Consider the following 15,188-nt stretch of genomic DNA (forward strand, 5'->3'; position numbering starts at 1 on the left):
ACATCAGGAGAAAACAAACAGAAGAAGGGTGATTTACACAAAGACAGCAACTAAAACGTCTTAAGACGAGGATATTTGTCTTTTCACCGTAATCATCAGAAAAAAATCAAGGAACGGCAAGAGACTCTGTTGTTCATGACCAAACCGGCTTTGTTTACGCAGTGTAATCCACATCATGTCTTGTGCAACAGTGCATTTCCAGTAAGAAATTCACACAGAAAATCTCCTGTTGTGTTCTGCATGTGTAAAAGAGACACTCTTTTCCTGACATTTTCCAGGGTTCATAAGAGAAAAGCAAACAACTTAAGCTCTAATCTATCTTACCTAAGATCTTAAATCTTTTTTGCTTTGGTAGTTTGCTTTAGTGAGCCAAGGTGCAACAAACACATGGTCGTGTAGAAAGTAGAAAGCTAATATTTGCACAGTCCTTAGTTCCTCTCTGTTTGTCATAGACAACTGTTTGACGTTCAGTCAATGTAACTGTTATACGAACGATAGAGAACTTGGAGTTATTACTTTATGGAAAGGTTGTTTGACATAAAATGTTCTGATTATATTATATGGAATATATTTTATTTATTATTATTCTGCCGTTCCTGATGCTTAAGCCCGATGGGGGAGTCAATTCAGGTAGTCTTGCAATACACTGGCAGAAACCCTGGTAGGAAATTCCTACTTCATGTGTCTGTGCTCTCTGCGCACTGAAGAAGCTGTAAGACTTGGGAGTTTATACCTCTTCAAAGACTCCCCTGTGGAAGAATGAAACATTGCTTTGTCACCACTGTAGGAATAGAGAGAAAAAGAAGAGCAGGAGAGAAGCACTCCCCTCTGTTCTTTTCCGTTATCTCTTAGCTATAGAATATGAAACAGCAGAGGCAGCCGTGTGTTGGGAAATAATGATGAAGGGACCACAGTGGTACAGAAGGCGGTGTATAATTACTCAGTCCTGGCAGTAAATTTTGACCCCTCTGGACTTGGGAACCTCTGTGGCAAGCCCATTCATGCAGATATGGCCGCTTTGGGGCAGCAGTACCTTGTGTTATGATGTCGGCGCACTGTTTTAATGATTGTTGAGTTTTCAGAAAGAGGTGGTTTAAATTGCTCTGTATGTTCTTGACGGGAGTGTTATTAAACGTCTTGGACTGATGTTTTAGCCAATGAGGCGTAAATGTCTTACTAGCTGTCTCCACTGTCTCTTAGTGACTGTACAGCTCATAGTAAAACCATTATGCTCAAAGGCAGAGCACTTACTATTTTTTGTCCAGTGGAATCAATTGTTATATAGACTGCATAATTGTCCACAGCTGTGTTTTTAACATCCAGTTTTATGGTTTAATTTTTGACCATTGGGACATCTCAATAGAACCCTTTCTTCCCGTTCCCAGCTTTCTCTGCGGATGTTTGGATGAAGATAAGATGCCTTTAAGCTGTAGATGGTTGTGGGCAACTGCCCTCAGTTTACCCTCACTGCAGGATTTTCAGGCCAGAGCTTCACAGCGGGTGGATTTGGTTTGCGTGTAGCTCCTAAATCTGGTCTTTCTAAGTATTACTGCCTTTAAGCTGTGTTCCTTCACACCCATAGCAAGGGCTAACCCAAGTACATCATTAGCAGTTGTACATGTTAATTGCCTTCCTCATTACACCTCATCAATTGTAAGACTAAACACTACGGTTGGGAACAGTTCACATACCGTTACTGGTACCTGGAGTTTAGTACTGATACCCAGTGGTACCTTTTTTCGGTACTTTACTCTCTCTGTAATAACAAAACATTTTATTTAATTGGTTCAGTCCAAACCTCTCACTTTCCCCATTATTTACTTGAGATGCACCGAACCAGTTTTTCACGATCTGATACAGACACCTGGGCTAAGAGTATCGGCCAATACCCGATACCGTTACTACTGTTGGATGAATAAACCGTTTACTGTGCCATGTGAGTGAAGGCATCAGGCTTGACATAAACATTTAGCCTTGTTACAAAAAAGGTAACAAATTACGTCCATGAAAACGAGACGCAATGAGATTTAAACACTAAACTTTAACACTAAAATTTCAGTATTTTCTTTACAGGGGGGTTGATTCTGGCAGAGAGCTGTGTTGGTACTGCAGGTGTCTTTGCATAGTACTTGTGTTAGCCGCCGTGTAGCCCACAGTACCCACGGAGTTATAGTACCCACCCCCCCCCAACCCAAAGTCCCCCGTGTTATGTGCCCAACCCTAGCATTCAGACATTAGTTCTTATGCGAATGGCTTTAATAGAGATCTCAACCTGTGATGATTAGACCTGTAATTATTGCTGTAGTTTGTCCTTGTTGTTTGTTTGTGAAATCCAATTGATTATGCGCCCATTATGACAGCAACGCTCTCTGTGTGCCAGCAATTTGTCCCTATCTCTGGGATTCACTGCTGCCTGCTGTTTCTGCCTGGCTCTCCCAGTGCCTTCCCTATTTTTGGTTGATGGAAACAGTGGGTTTTGATAAAAGGGAAGTCTGTGCCCCAGTGGACTCCTTGGCTAAATGTGGAATTGGCATGCCTTTCATCCATTTCCTTTGATTCACACGCCCCAGTTTGAAATTCAGTGACTCTGTGCTTTTGGGAAACATCACATTTCTCATCTTCCTGCTTACCTTTTTTAAATTGACTTCAAGCACAGGCTTTAGTTGCTTTGAATCACTCTTGTTTTGAAGATGTTTAACACAATTCTAAATTCAGAACTGCGTGTGGCTCGGCTTACTGGCTGAACAAATGCTTAACGAAGAGTTTAGGGAGGAGAGTTTGTGACCTTAAGGAAAATGTGGTTGAAGAAAACTAAATGAGACAAGATGAAGTTCCCTGAACATTTAACATTTGGCGCCTTTTAAACAAATGATAATTCTCTGTCTGCTGAGTTGTGAACACATCATGGAAACGATGAGCTGAAATGCGCAATCAAGCTTTGTAAAGCCAAATGAAAGTGCAGATTCGGATGACAACTCTCTGCAGGTTCATCACTATGAGCCATCTCTTTCACAGCGTCTTATTACTTTCCCATTGTCATACGTTGTTATTAAAACATAGATTATTGCCACTTTAAGAGTCATTGCTTACCTGACATACTGGTACAGCATTTCAAGTTTAGTGACAAAAATAGATATAGACTTAATTCCTTGTATCCCCTTTAGCTCGCCTGTTTTTTTAGTGCATTTTAGATTCAGGAAAGTATGCACTTTTTAACATTTTTTTCTCATCTTAAGAGATCTGGATATAGTTTACGCCATTAGAAATGTAATTGTGTGCATTTTATTTTATAATAAGATGAAACCATCAAATAATTCAGCTGTAAAAATACATCAGGTATCTCAACTTCAGGCTACTGTAAAAAAGTGTTAATGAAAATCTCTTTATTGACTATTTCCCCCTTGTTTGACACTTGTTTGTGCTCTCAGTTGCAGTCATTGACGAAGTAAAGTGAGCTGCTGTGCATCATTCATTTTTTAGACAAAATAATTATGGTTTAAGGGCATTTACAGTTTATACCTCTCAGGTGTATTTTCTCTACATTGCTACATTATTTGTGGTGAATGTATATAACATTGATGTCATTATTTTGTTTCCGCATTGCAGTTGGGGAACTCCTCTCTGTGCATGCTCTTAATCCCTGTGCAAAGAACCACACTTACAGTTTTCCATCTGGCATCCACATAGTGTGCACAGACTGTCACAATAACATCTGTTGCAAAAGTCCGCTCATCAGTTGTCAGCCCAATATATTCATTAGACGGGGCTTTTCAGAGCTTTTTTTGGGGGGAGTTATATGCAGATGCATGGCTAACTGTAGTATTTTGGCTCAAAATCATGGATTTACCCCAGAAATTTTAGACACTCTTAAATGTTGACAGGCTTCAAATAAAATGCACCAGCTCACCAGTTAGTAAACTGCTGACATTTAGTTTTTTTGGAGCTGAAAAGTACTGTAACACATGCTAAAAGCCTGGGTTCTGTATAGGTTATAATATTAGCTGTTGTAGGGTGATAGTTAAGTTGTTTTCTGCAAATAGTACAGTCAACAACTCTGCTGAATCTGGCCTTTTCACTGAGGGGAATACAAAATGACCTAAACACGTTTAGTGAGTTAGCAGGAGAATTCATTGCTGTAGGTAAGTAAGGTAATTTATCTTGACCATCTATTGAGGGGATTCCTGTGTGAAGGCTTTGCTTATGTAGCCACAGCTTTGTCCAAATTTCATGTCTTGGTTCAGTCAGGGACATCCTTGGAAGATGTGAAGCTAATCTTGGTTGGGAATTCATAATATTACAGCCCACACTAAGAGGAACTTAATATTTAAAAAAAAGATCAGTTTGCTTTGAACTCTGACAGTTCGAGCTGCATTTCTGCAAATATGCAGTGGAATATCAAGTGTATGATAGGAGCTACTTAAGACTGATCAAGGTAACATCAGTTAAACCTTCTTTAAGCTGCGATGTAGATTACATTCGGCACATTATCAGCTTAATGTGGATATAAGGGTGTAAGGGAGGCTGCCTCATCGTGTTACACTCATACCCCTATCTTGCCTGACTTGCATTCTGCACAGTAATTGCTGTGGTATTAAACCAATACTTGTTGGGGTTCAGATGTCTCATCTATCTTCTTTAATTACTAATCAATACTAACCTAGCTCCAGATGGCTAATTGTTTGCCACATGGTCACCTCTGTATATTGTTATTGAACACAAAATGCACAGTGGCCTAATGGTTTTGTCATTGATGGATTCCCTGAACATCAGCCTACAGTTATTTAAAATGATGACGATCTCAACCCATTATGGCTGACCCCCACTCTCAGCTTCTTCTCGGCTTTTTTCTAAAACTAGTCCCTTAATGTTCTCCCTCAATTTTCTATCACATACTGAACAACCCAAAAAATACTTTGCTCCCTGTAATGAAATGGACATTAGTGAAACTCCAATGACATGCTGAATTTTTGTCGACAGAAAGATGTGGAAAATTCTCAGCAGTGAGTTTGATGCGTTTTGTATTATGTTTTTTCCACCTCAATTTACATATAAGGGAGAGACACAAATCATAGGCCAGTTTGTTTCTTTCCTATCTGAACTCACATCTCCAACTGCATTATCAACGCAACCTTTATTTTAATCTGTCTTACATTCTGCTGTTGTATATTACTTCTGTGTTTTCACTGTGACGATAATCATGCATATCCGTGTCTGCAGTAGGCGTAGTCTGTGTGCTGTGTCACATCAGGCAAAGGTGCACACTGCACAGTACATCAAGGTTTTTTCTTAAATCCTACTTGGGTGTCGTTCCTTCAGGATACTAAAATGCTGGTTGTATTCTATCTCAGTTGGCTTTATTGGACTCAGCTGACCGGGCACATTCTTCTTCATCATCCGATCATAGAGAGCGGCTAGGTCAAACTGAGCAACTGCTTTGTTTAGATCACCAACCTGATTGTAGTTTAGTTCAAACTGCAGGAAGCTGTGGAGTGTGAAATGATTCTGTGTACCTTGAAATTTCTTAATAGACCACCGCTGTCATGTGCCCTCCACTGGCAGCAGCAGGCCTCCCCCTAATGCAAGAAGATTAAATACTCACCATTTTCTCTTTCTTTCAAGTTTTGTACACATTTGTTTTAAAGTTTTGCTATTGTTGCTTACGACTACAGCGTTAAGTGGTTTTCAGCAAAGCTTGCCTAGTCAGTAACTTAACTTCTTCTCTCTCTTCTTTTTAATGGTAACAAGGCATTGCTATGTTCTGTGCATGTACAACCGTGGGAGTAATTGAATTTATTCAGTACATTATTTTTATCATATACATACTGTAAATACGATTAAGTTGCTAGTGTTAACATTGTTGTTTGTCCCATGGGCCCAAAACTAACATGTTTTTTTTGCTTTTAATATATTATTTAGCATATGAAATATCAGATAATGACAGATGATTATTCAATTGGATTTTTTTGAAGAACAGCTTTTTTTTTGTCTTTGTGCGATATTTTGGACTGCTGTACACTGATCAGAATACATATATCAGTCCACTATTTTACTATTTTAAACCTAAAAAGTTTTCCACCCTGCCCCAGGCTAATTATGGACTGAGAGCCATGGTAAGCAGGTGAATTTAGATGTCTATATAAAGTCCTACCGTAAGACTAGCAGTTAAATCTAAGCCAAAGTCAAAGTCTATCGTTGGGAAACTAGCTTGGCCTATACACAATAATGTGTATCTAAACTGTTCCCCTCCACAAGCCATAACTCACCCCATTATGTCTCTTTACCTTAAGAAGCAATGTACATTTTCAATTTGCATCCATTGGTTCCAAAAGGCAGTAGTTTGGCTGTTTGCATATTGACATGATGATCTTACACCCAACTAAGGCACACAAACGGAAACCATCTGCTTGTGTTACCATTGCCAGCTGGTTCATTCAGAAAAGCTAAGATTAGAGGGGCACTTTTGTATCAATCTAACACTAAGCACTGATCCAAATACATCTTTTATCAGTCCAGTATTTTACTATTTTAAACCTAAAAATAGCTACCCCACCCCAGGCTAACACTGCGCTAAGAGCCATGGTATTCAGGTGAATTTAGACGTCTATATAAAGTTGTACTATAAGACTAGCTGTTATCTATCGTTGTCTATCGTTGTGGAACGAGCTTAGCCTATCACAAGTTAACAGCCAAAAGGGACCCAAGACTTAATTTTATAACGTTGCAAAACAAGGAAACGTAATCTAATTAAATATATGTGTTATGTTTTTTTTGTATTTTTACCTATTGTATGACTTTATCAGAAATGTTTAGGATCTTCACCAGTCATGTCCAGCCATGTGCGCTCAGCCACCTCATTAAATCAGATCAATGGCCATAGATTTGCAATCTTGCTTCAGACTTGTTCCGGTTTAGAGCTACTACTACTGCATGCATGATCACTGTGCATTCTTGGCCCTGTTTGGCTAATTTATTATTCAGGGCCTTTCCTTGTCTACTTACAGCTTGTGTAAGCATCTTCTCTAGCTTGCCTAAGAAAATAGCCTAATTCAAGATCGATTGTTCTGTAAGACCCGCAAGGCATTATAAGTCTGTGTCATCCTGATAGGTATTGCTAAACTGTTCTCACACAGGTGTGAATAAGAGTCTGTGCGTCTGTGAAAAGATAATTAGGATGTCAATAGCAGTGATTCTGGTCTCCTATAAATCTGATGTCAGGAAAATACAACACTCATTGTCTAATTGTCTTTAAATGACTTAGACGGACTATCTTTAAATTAAAATACGAAATCAAAAACCACAAGCTTATCTTCTATTTATCATTACAATGTGAATAGTCTGGTTATGACTGCATGAGTATATATTCTAGTATGGGGGAAAACAGTCTAAGCTTGTTTGGATTTCTCTAAACCAATCACATTCTTCGGCTCTAAGTCCTGGATGCGGCAACACTGCCACTGCAAAACTGATAGCAGAGTGGAAGGGGCCTGACATCCGGCGCCACGCCAGACCAGCTCTGTACATCCTGTAAGACAGACTACAGTTTCAAAATTGAATAACTCTGCAAGCAACAGCCTTTTTTTTTTTACAACCCAAACAGTTTTATGGGGGAATCTTTATTTTGACTGTCAGAATGTGGTGCCCGAGCAAATAAACAATGCTAGTTTAAAGCTGTACTGTGTCTAATAGGTATTCCCCGTTAAAGCTGTAGCACGGTAATGTGTATTGAAACTATTCCCCTCCGAAAGTCATTATTTATGCCATTATGTCTTTTTTCTCAGGATGAAATGTCATTTTTCAATTTTCATCCATTGGTTCCAAAAGGCAGTAGTTTGGCTGTTTGCATATTGACATGATGATCTTACACCCAACCAAGGCACAAAAACAGAAACCATCTGCTTGTGTTACCATTGCCAGCTGGTTCATTCAGAAAAGCTTAGATTAGAGGGGCACTTTTGTATCAATCTAACACTAAGCACTGATCCAAATACATATTTCATCACTCCAGTATTTTAATTGGATTTTCAATGTTGGCTGAGGAATTTACTCGCACAGTTCTCTTCTTCTTTTTTATTTTTCAATTAATCAATTTAACCGGTTTGTCCAGTTTGGTATGCTGTATGCACTGATGTCATTGTCTCTACAAACCCTTTAACTGTCCTATGGAGGGTTTTTGGTCTATGAAAATCCACTGGAATGATTGTAACTGAAATAATTTAACAGTTAAGATGGCCGTTGATGTTTCTGAAGAAAAATAAATAAATACAAAAAAAGAGAACAAAATTAAACCCTTTTTACATCTATGTTTCAGGCATGCATGAGGGTTTTTATATTGAAAAATCTTTTGGGTGGAATAATTTCCAATAGCATTGTGATTAAATGGCTCTTCCGCGACCTCTTTATCTCAAAAGATGAGCTCTGGACTCATTAATCAATTGTAAGACTGCTCCCTGCAGTGTCAGCAAGTGTTCGCATACATAAAAAAAAAATAGAATACTGTTATTTTTTTTGCCTGGGATTTTAGTTAATGGTTAATGTGGCAGAATAATTGGCTGCATGTTTGGTATTTATCTCCCAATGATACTGTCATGTGTTTTTGCTGCTCCGGTTTCTAAAAACAACCCTCAACCCATCAAGAGACAGTGCCTCATTTAACTTACTGCATAAGCTGTTAGGCTAGTAATTACAGCCAATATTTAATTTCAGATTTACTAAGTGATGTCTTGTACTATGTGCACATTATTGCCATCACACATCCACAGAATGCAATTACCTTACTGGGTCATTGAACGAAGAGACACACACACACACGCACACATACACCCCTCCCTTAGATTGAAGTGATACAGCCGCTAGATGATATGCCAGCTTTCCTCATCTTGTCAGGTGATGGCAGGCATGCAGGACACTCAGCACTATTAAAGCTATTTGGCAGCTGTCCAGTGAGCTGGTTAGTGTGACCCTTTCCACCAACATGGAGGTATTAGTTTTGGGGCAAGATGGGAAGGTGACTGAAAACTAACTATCATGCAATTCTCAGGTAGTCCAACCAGAAAATCCTATTGGGGGACTATTAAAAGGTAAACAATCTGTAAGGTGCAGATAGCTGTAATCCTATTAAAGTTTTGTATAACATTTTAAGGGGCTTCTCTAGGGGCCTAATCAGAATACCACACTTACAGTTGGGGTTGCAGGTAGGTCTGGTTCATCAGGCTATTCTTAATTAGGGGATTCTAGTTTTTGCACCGTACCAGTGAGGATCTGTCCTGCCAATGTGTCCATAAGGTGGACCCTGAGTCTATTACTCTTGTTTGGTTTCTCTGAATTTGTTTCATACTTGTATCAACTTCCAAGACTGCTGCCTTTAAAAAAACAAACAATGGCAACACCTTGGCAATGCTCAAACCAACCCATGTGACAGGTGTCTGGTTTTGTGTTGTATGTGCTCACTTGCCTTCTGGATCCCCAAGCAGGTTCTCATTTACATGTTTGACAGAGGTGGCTAATTAGTCAAGGTGCTGATTACACCCCTGGAACCAGAAGTCTGTTTAGACATTCACCATATCACGAACCAGTGGGGAAAAGGCAATGATGCATCTGATTATGTAGTCGATACTGAATGAGGCATTCCAGGCTTGTAAACAGCAGTGGAGCCCACTTAGTCATGCTGATGATGATGGCCCTATCTCTCCACAGGAAATCTGGTAATCAGTGAAACGGACCTTGATTAAAATGACTTATGATGCCTTCAGGTGGCCACAAGAGATCTAAAGTGCACAATATGGCAGTCCTAATTTTCATTTTTGCTTTGAGATATTATCTGAGGGGTTGATATAGGGGGCATTTTCCCTTCATCCTCATAGCTATCAATCTAATTCATTTTTTTATGGTATTAGAGGTGTGCTGCTCACTTGCGGGTGGAGGAGCTGAAGTGGCATCACTAGTCATCATGTGCTCCGTGGCCTGAGACCATATTGGCAGCTATGCATTAAATTGCTAATGTGCCTGGCAGAGCTACATTATCTGCCCCATCAAAGTGACAAGGGCACGGGTAAAGCACTCCGCTCGGCTGTCCATGAAATCATTGAAATATGGGTTTTGTGGATGGGGCTTGGCAGCATGTAAAGTTGTGTTTAAGAAGGCTTTCTTAGAATTTGCTTTGTATCTGCCCCGCTGATTTGACAGTGAGGCAAAAGTGGCCGGTGCATTCCACCTGCATTCAAAGTCTCTCACAAAGTCTCACACCTGGCTGCCTCTGTAGATTGCACTTTGTAACCTCATGGTTCTTTGCACACCTCAGTATTTAAGGAAATATACTCACATAGTGAAAGAACAACAGTATTGTCTGGATTACCATCTGATTTAGAGGGCGATTTGGTTGGCCACTGCAAATTGTGTGAGGTAAAACGAGCTTTAAAGGTGGTAATGTGTCAATTTTTCTAGCCAAAATAAATGCATGCAAGTAAAATGGAAATGTATTATTTTTTGTGTAAGTCTTATATTCCAGCTGTATGGTGTGTTCGCCATAAGCTGTACTGTGAGATGTTTTCATTTAAGAGATAGAGAATATTGCACATATAATTTATGTTAAAAAATGTAACGATTAACTGCAGTCATAACGAATTTGACAAGTCACTCAGTTTGGAGATTGCTTTCCATTTATGGACAATCAATACAATGTCAAAATGTCATGGAAATGTTGGGGGTGTTCAGTGAAGCCTGGAGCCCGACTGTTTATATCTGCATATAAAACACCAATATTACATGTATTACATAAACACAATAAACAAATTTTGTCCATCTTCAAATGGAAGAGTTGCACTTGTTTACAGTGAAGTTGGTGATCGGCAAAAGTTGGATCTTTTAGAAATGATGCATGGTGCTCAAGATAAAAATGAGACCAGTTCCGAGCAGTGGGTTTGAAATTACTAATGTCTGGCTACCATATGCTCTTTCCGGAAAGGGAAAAATAGCCAGGATGGAATGCACTGCATGAGGGAGGGGGGCTGCGGCTTCAGGTGCGATGTGAAGATGGTATAGGAGAAGCAGGCATAGTGATGATTTATAAGTTTCACATCATTTCAGCCAATTTAAAGAAAACTGTCCCGATCATGAGTGTAAGTGGCACACACTCCAGCAGCTTTGTGACAACTCTGCTGCTGTTTCTCCTCCTCACATGCATTCACACACACAATCTAAAACTGTATACGAGCCTAATGAATCTCAAGCTGTGGAGTAGATGGAAGGGAACAAATGCTGTTGATTTGGTTTGGGGCTGTTGACAGGTCTGTGTTACAGTTTGTGTTGTTGACGTTTCTTTACAGTCCACAATAAGCTTAGTCTTTATCGCCAAAATGCCCCTGAAATGTATTCATAGATTCAAATTCATAAAAGCATAACCTTACCTTGTTCGTAGGGTGATAATATCCTACTTGATATAGTCTGAACCAAAGAACCTCTTTTGTTGTTAAAAGAGCTGATTAGTAATGTCAGATGAGCTCCTGTCCTCTCTGGTGTACATCTCTATTTGAGAGAACAGATAATTGTTTCTTGAAAAACTGCTCTACCTCACTATACGGTCTTACATGATATATATGGGCCTCTGTTCATACCATACAGCAGCCCACATTAATGAGCTCTGCAGTGAAGGAGGTGCCTCTGAAAATTTACTGAACACTTGCTTCATAGTCTTTGGCAGCAGTCTGCTCAATGGTGTCAGCTCTTTCGTTCTGCTGCTTGACGGTGTTCCAGCACCCTCAGCTTACCACAGCTACAGTGTGAATCAAGGCCTGTTTGCTGTGATATTACTTACATTTATTCTATGGGTTTTTTTTGTTTTGTTTTGCTTTTTCAACATTATTTCTCTGCTCCAACACCAGCCACATTGTATGCCTTTGTCACCTCAGCACATGCCAGCGGTTGCATTTAGAAATATCTAAGCAATAAGCAGGCTTTGTTTTGAGAAATGCCACACTATGTGCTAGTGCCCTTCATCTCTCTTCTTTAACCGAAGCCTGACCTGAGATGTTGGCATCAGCACAAAGGCACACATAGTGAATGGAGGCTTTATCATTTCTATTCTAACAAGACAAAGTCTTACCCATTCAGAACGCCTTCAGAAAACCTGGAAATGAAATAACCTTTTTCTTTCCTAGAGTTAAGTGTTTTCTGGTCTGTCAATAGCTATGCCATTTTGGAAAGAAATATGGTCTATTAAAGGAAATAGATTTTTCTTCTCTTTGTGTGATTGTTATTTTGCCTTATACTCAGCCAACCCTCTTCTCTTTCTCTTCTGTTTCTTCAGGTTCAATTACAGATCAACACACCATCTCACCACAAATGGCTTCTACGAGTTCCTCAACTGGTTTGATGAAAGGGCCTGGTACCCCTTGGGCAGGATCGTTGGTGGCACAGTAAGTTTTTCTCAATATTGACGCAGTTAAGCTCCATTTTAAGCAATATTCTTTGTTTCATTCTTAAGCAATTCTTTAGAGGAATACAGATTAATTTGCGGTTTTGTGAAGTTAAGGAAAATAAATCATTGAAATGAGACGAGACAATGAGTGGTGGAAAAATATGTGCTTCAGCTCTTGGTGTATCACACTACTCAGCCTCTCCAGGGGGTCTTGCGCAAAGGTACCGGAAAGAGCGCTCCAGGCGATTAATGAACCTCTAATTGAGGAGGAGCAGTGCAGCTTCTGTCCTTATTCCTGGAAGAATACTTGAGAGGTCATGGAGCTTGCCCAGCATTTTATGTTTTTTGGTACTTGGAAATAGTTTATGAACATGTCCTGCAGAGTGTTTTGTAGTGGAGGAGAGCTGTGTGTGTGTATCCACAGCAATAAGTCAAGGATATTTGACACTGGGCTCTGCAAAGGTTTGCCCTGATAATTTTTATGGTGCAATCTGAAGGCACAGCTGAGGTGTAGAGTTTCCAGTTTGGTAATCACAGGATTGCATTGCCACATTTTGTTGATGTTGCGCATTTGGCCTAATCAGACTCTGACCTCTGGTGTGAACTAGCTTGCTTCGCATCAGACTATAAAACTGTGGGGAGAAGAGTCAGCAACTTAAAACCATGCCACTCTGATAGATTGCCCCCTTTGGCTTTGGAGGGAGTTGCTGGCTCAGGTTAGGGAGTACAAGTAAATTGGGATCTAGTTTATAAGTGGAGGTAAGATGGAGCCTTAGATCGAACAGCAAATTGGTACAGAATACCCAGTCATGTGGGTGTTGTACTTGACTATGGAGGGAGCGAAGCCTGAAGGCAAAGCTTTGGATTTACTCGTTGATCTCTCACCTGTGGTCATGAGCTCTGGGTGGGTTATGACCAAAAGACTGAGATTACGGATTCAAGCCGTTTTAATGAGTTTTTCCACAAAGGCTTTCTGGGCTCATTCTTATGGATTGACGCACACAACCTTGCCGTAGAACCACACCTCACTCGTGTTAAAAAGAGACAGTTTGTGAATCTGATCTGGAAGGGTCTTACACATCTCCCTATGAAGACGGTCCAGGCTTGTCCACCTGGGAAAAAACATCCCACATGGCCTGGGAAATGCTTTGGGAGTTGCTGGCTGGGAAAAAGGAAGTCTGGGCTTCTTTGCTTAGTGTGCTGCCTTAGTGAATTTGACCTACTTAGGTGGCAAAAAAAGGTATGGATGGCTGGGAGAAGTTTATATTAACTGAGGCAGGAATGTGTGGGGAATTTGCAAAATCTGCAGTCACAATCCCTTTTTATATTAAAGGATAATCAGAGCACCAAAGTGTCTGCTGTCAGCCCATCAGTGAGTACAGTCAGGCTTTAAATCATACTTAATCATATTAAAGTACATATGGCCACCATGAATAAATATTGTCAGGTAGCTCTAGGCAATTGCAGAGTTTACATGTGATACCAGACAGAAAAAGATTCAGCTATGTCTATACTTTCTGTTAATGGTCAATTTTATTCCTAGAGTCTAATAATAACAATAGTTATCTCGGGACTCTTTCCATATAGATTAGGTAGACAACACTATAATAATAATAATAATAAAAATAATAATATTCTTGAGCACATCATGACTTCTCATAGATATTTATTTGTAGTCAGATAATTTATGTCCTCATTAGTGGTTAATTCAAGAATAATGGGAACTGGATCTTTTTTGGTGCCATGGTTATCCTCAGCATGGGGTTATCTGGGGTTAGGTAAGGCAGTGCAGGGATACCATAGAGCCCAATAAGTCTCCGCCAGGCAGCATGGATTTAAGTCACAATCCAGTAGCAACAGTGAGCTGTTAAGGTGACAGATTCCCCTCGGCTGCCCCTGGCCTCCCTGTTTACCAGCAGCAACAATTGTGGTGAAACATTGACCCTTTCCAGTGAAAAATGCAATGTGCCGATTCCACGCAATTTATCCCCCATTTCCTCCGCCTCGCTTCCACTGGGTATTTCTTATCTCAACCTCATCTTCTCAGCCCTGCATCTTGTGAACCGTGAGGCTTGTGCGAGTAAAGAACCTTTGACATATCCTTCATTCCTTTAACAACCCCACCTGCCTTCTTTCTTTTAACCAAGCTTCATGAACCTACCAGTTTGCACTGTAATTGCACTAGCTAATGATGCATCAGGACTACATAATTCCAGTTTCTCAGTGCCAAATAAATGGCGAAATGTCTCCCAGTGTGTTCCATTAATGGGTTCAGCTGAGAGGCTGGAATAGAGCCTGATCCGTGGTGCCTGTAGCGGGACTCTCTTTCTCTTCTCTCCATTTCTTTCTTCCTGTCTCCATGGAGGTTGATTGAAGAGTTCCTCTGCACAGTTGAGACAGCCGTGCACATTAATGTTGTGCATTGCTATCAGATGTTATTATTATAACAGCACCAAGCAGATGGTGCAGGGCAGGAGAAGTAGCCATGCTACATGCAAATGTTTGAATATAGTATTCACAACTGCACAAGAAACGCAAGGAATTGGAATTTAAAACCTGTCAATCAGCATTCATCTGCCGTAGGCAATTACAGTCATCTCCTGGTAATTGCATATGACAGGCCTAGCATGTAATACTGGATGTGCTGGTTCTGTTACAGTACATGGATACAGGGGTTCAACCTTGTACCCATCAGGTGGAAGCTGAAAGTCATAATTAGGCTGGTAATTGGAATCGGAGGGAGTAATAGTCTTGCCGTAAGTTGATTTTAAAGATA

General features: G+C 40.1%; 1 protein-coding gene across 1 annotated transcript in view; it reads left to right on the top strand.

The window, feature by feature from the left end:
• Window positions 1-15,188, top strand: part of LOC310955990 (dolichyl-diphosphooligosaccharide--protein glycosyltransferase subunit STT3B) — a 75,176-nt gene that overhangs the window by 20,552 nt on the left and 39,436 nt on the right. The window contains exon 2 of the mRNA XM_083926069.1: window positions 12,302-12,410. Coding sequence (XP_083782195.1) covers window positions 12,302-12,410 — 109 coding nt within the window. The remainder of the gene's footprint in view (window positions 1-12,301; window positions 12,411-15,188) is intronic.

Source organism: Echiichthys vipera (genome assembly GCF_963691815.1).
Source record: "Echiichthys vipera genome assembly, chromosome: 13".
NCBI lineage: Eukaryota > Metazoa > Chordata > Actinopteri > Perciformes > Trachinidae > Echiichthys > Echiichthys vipera.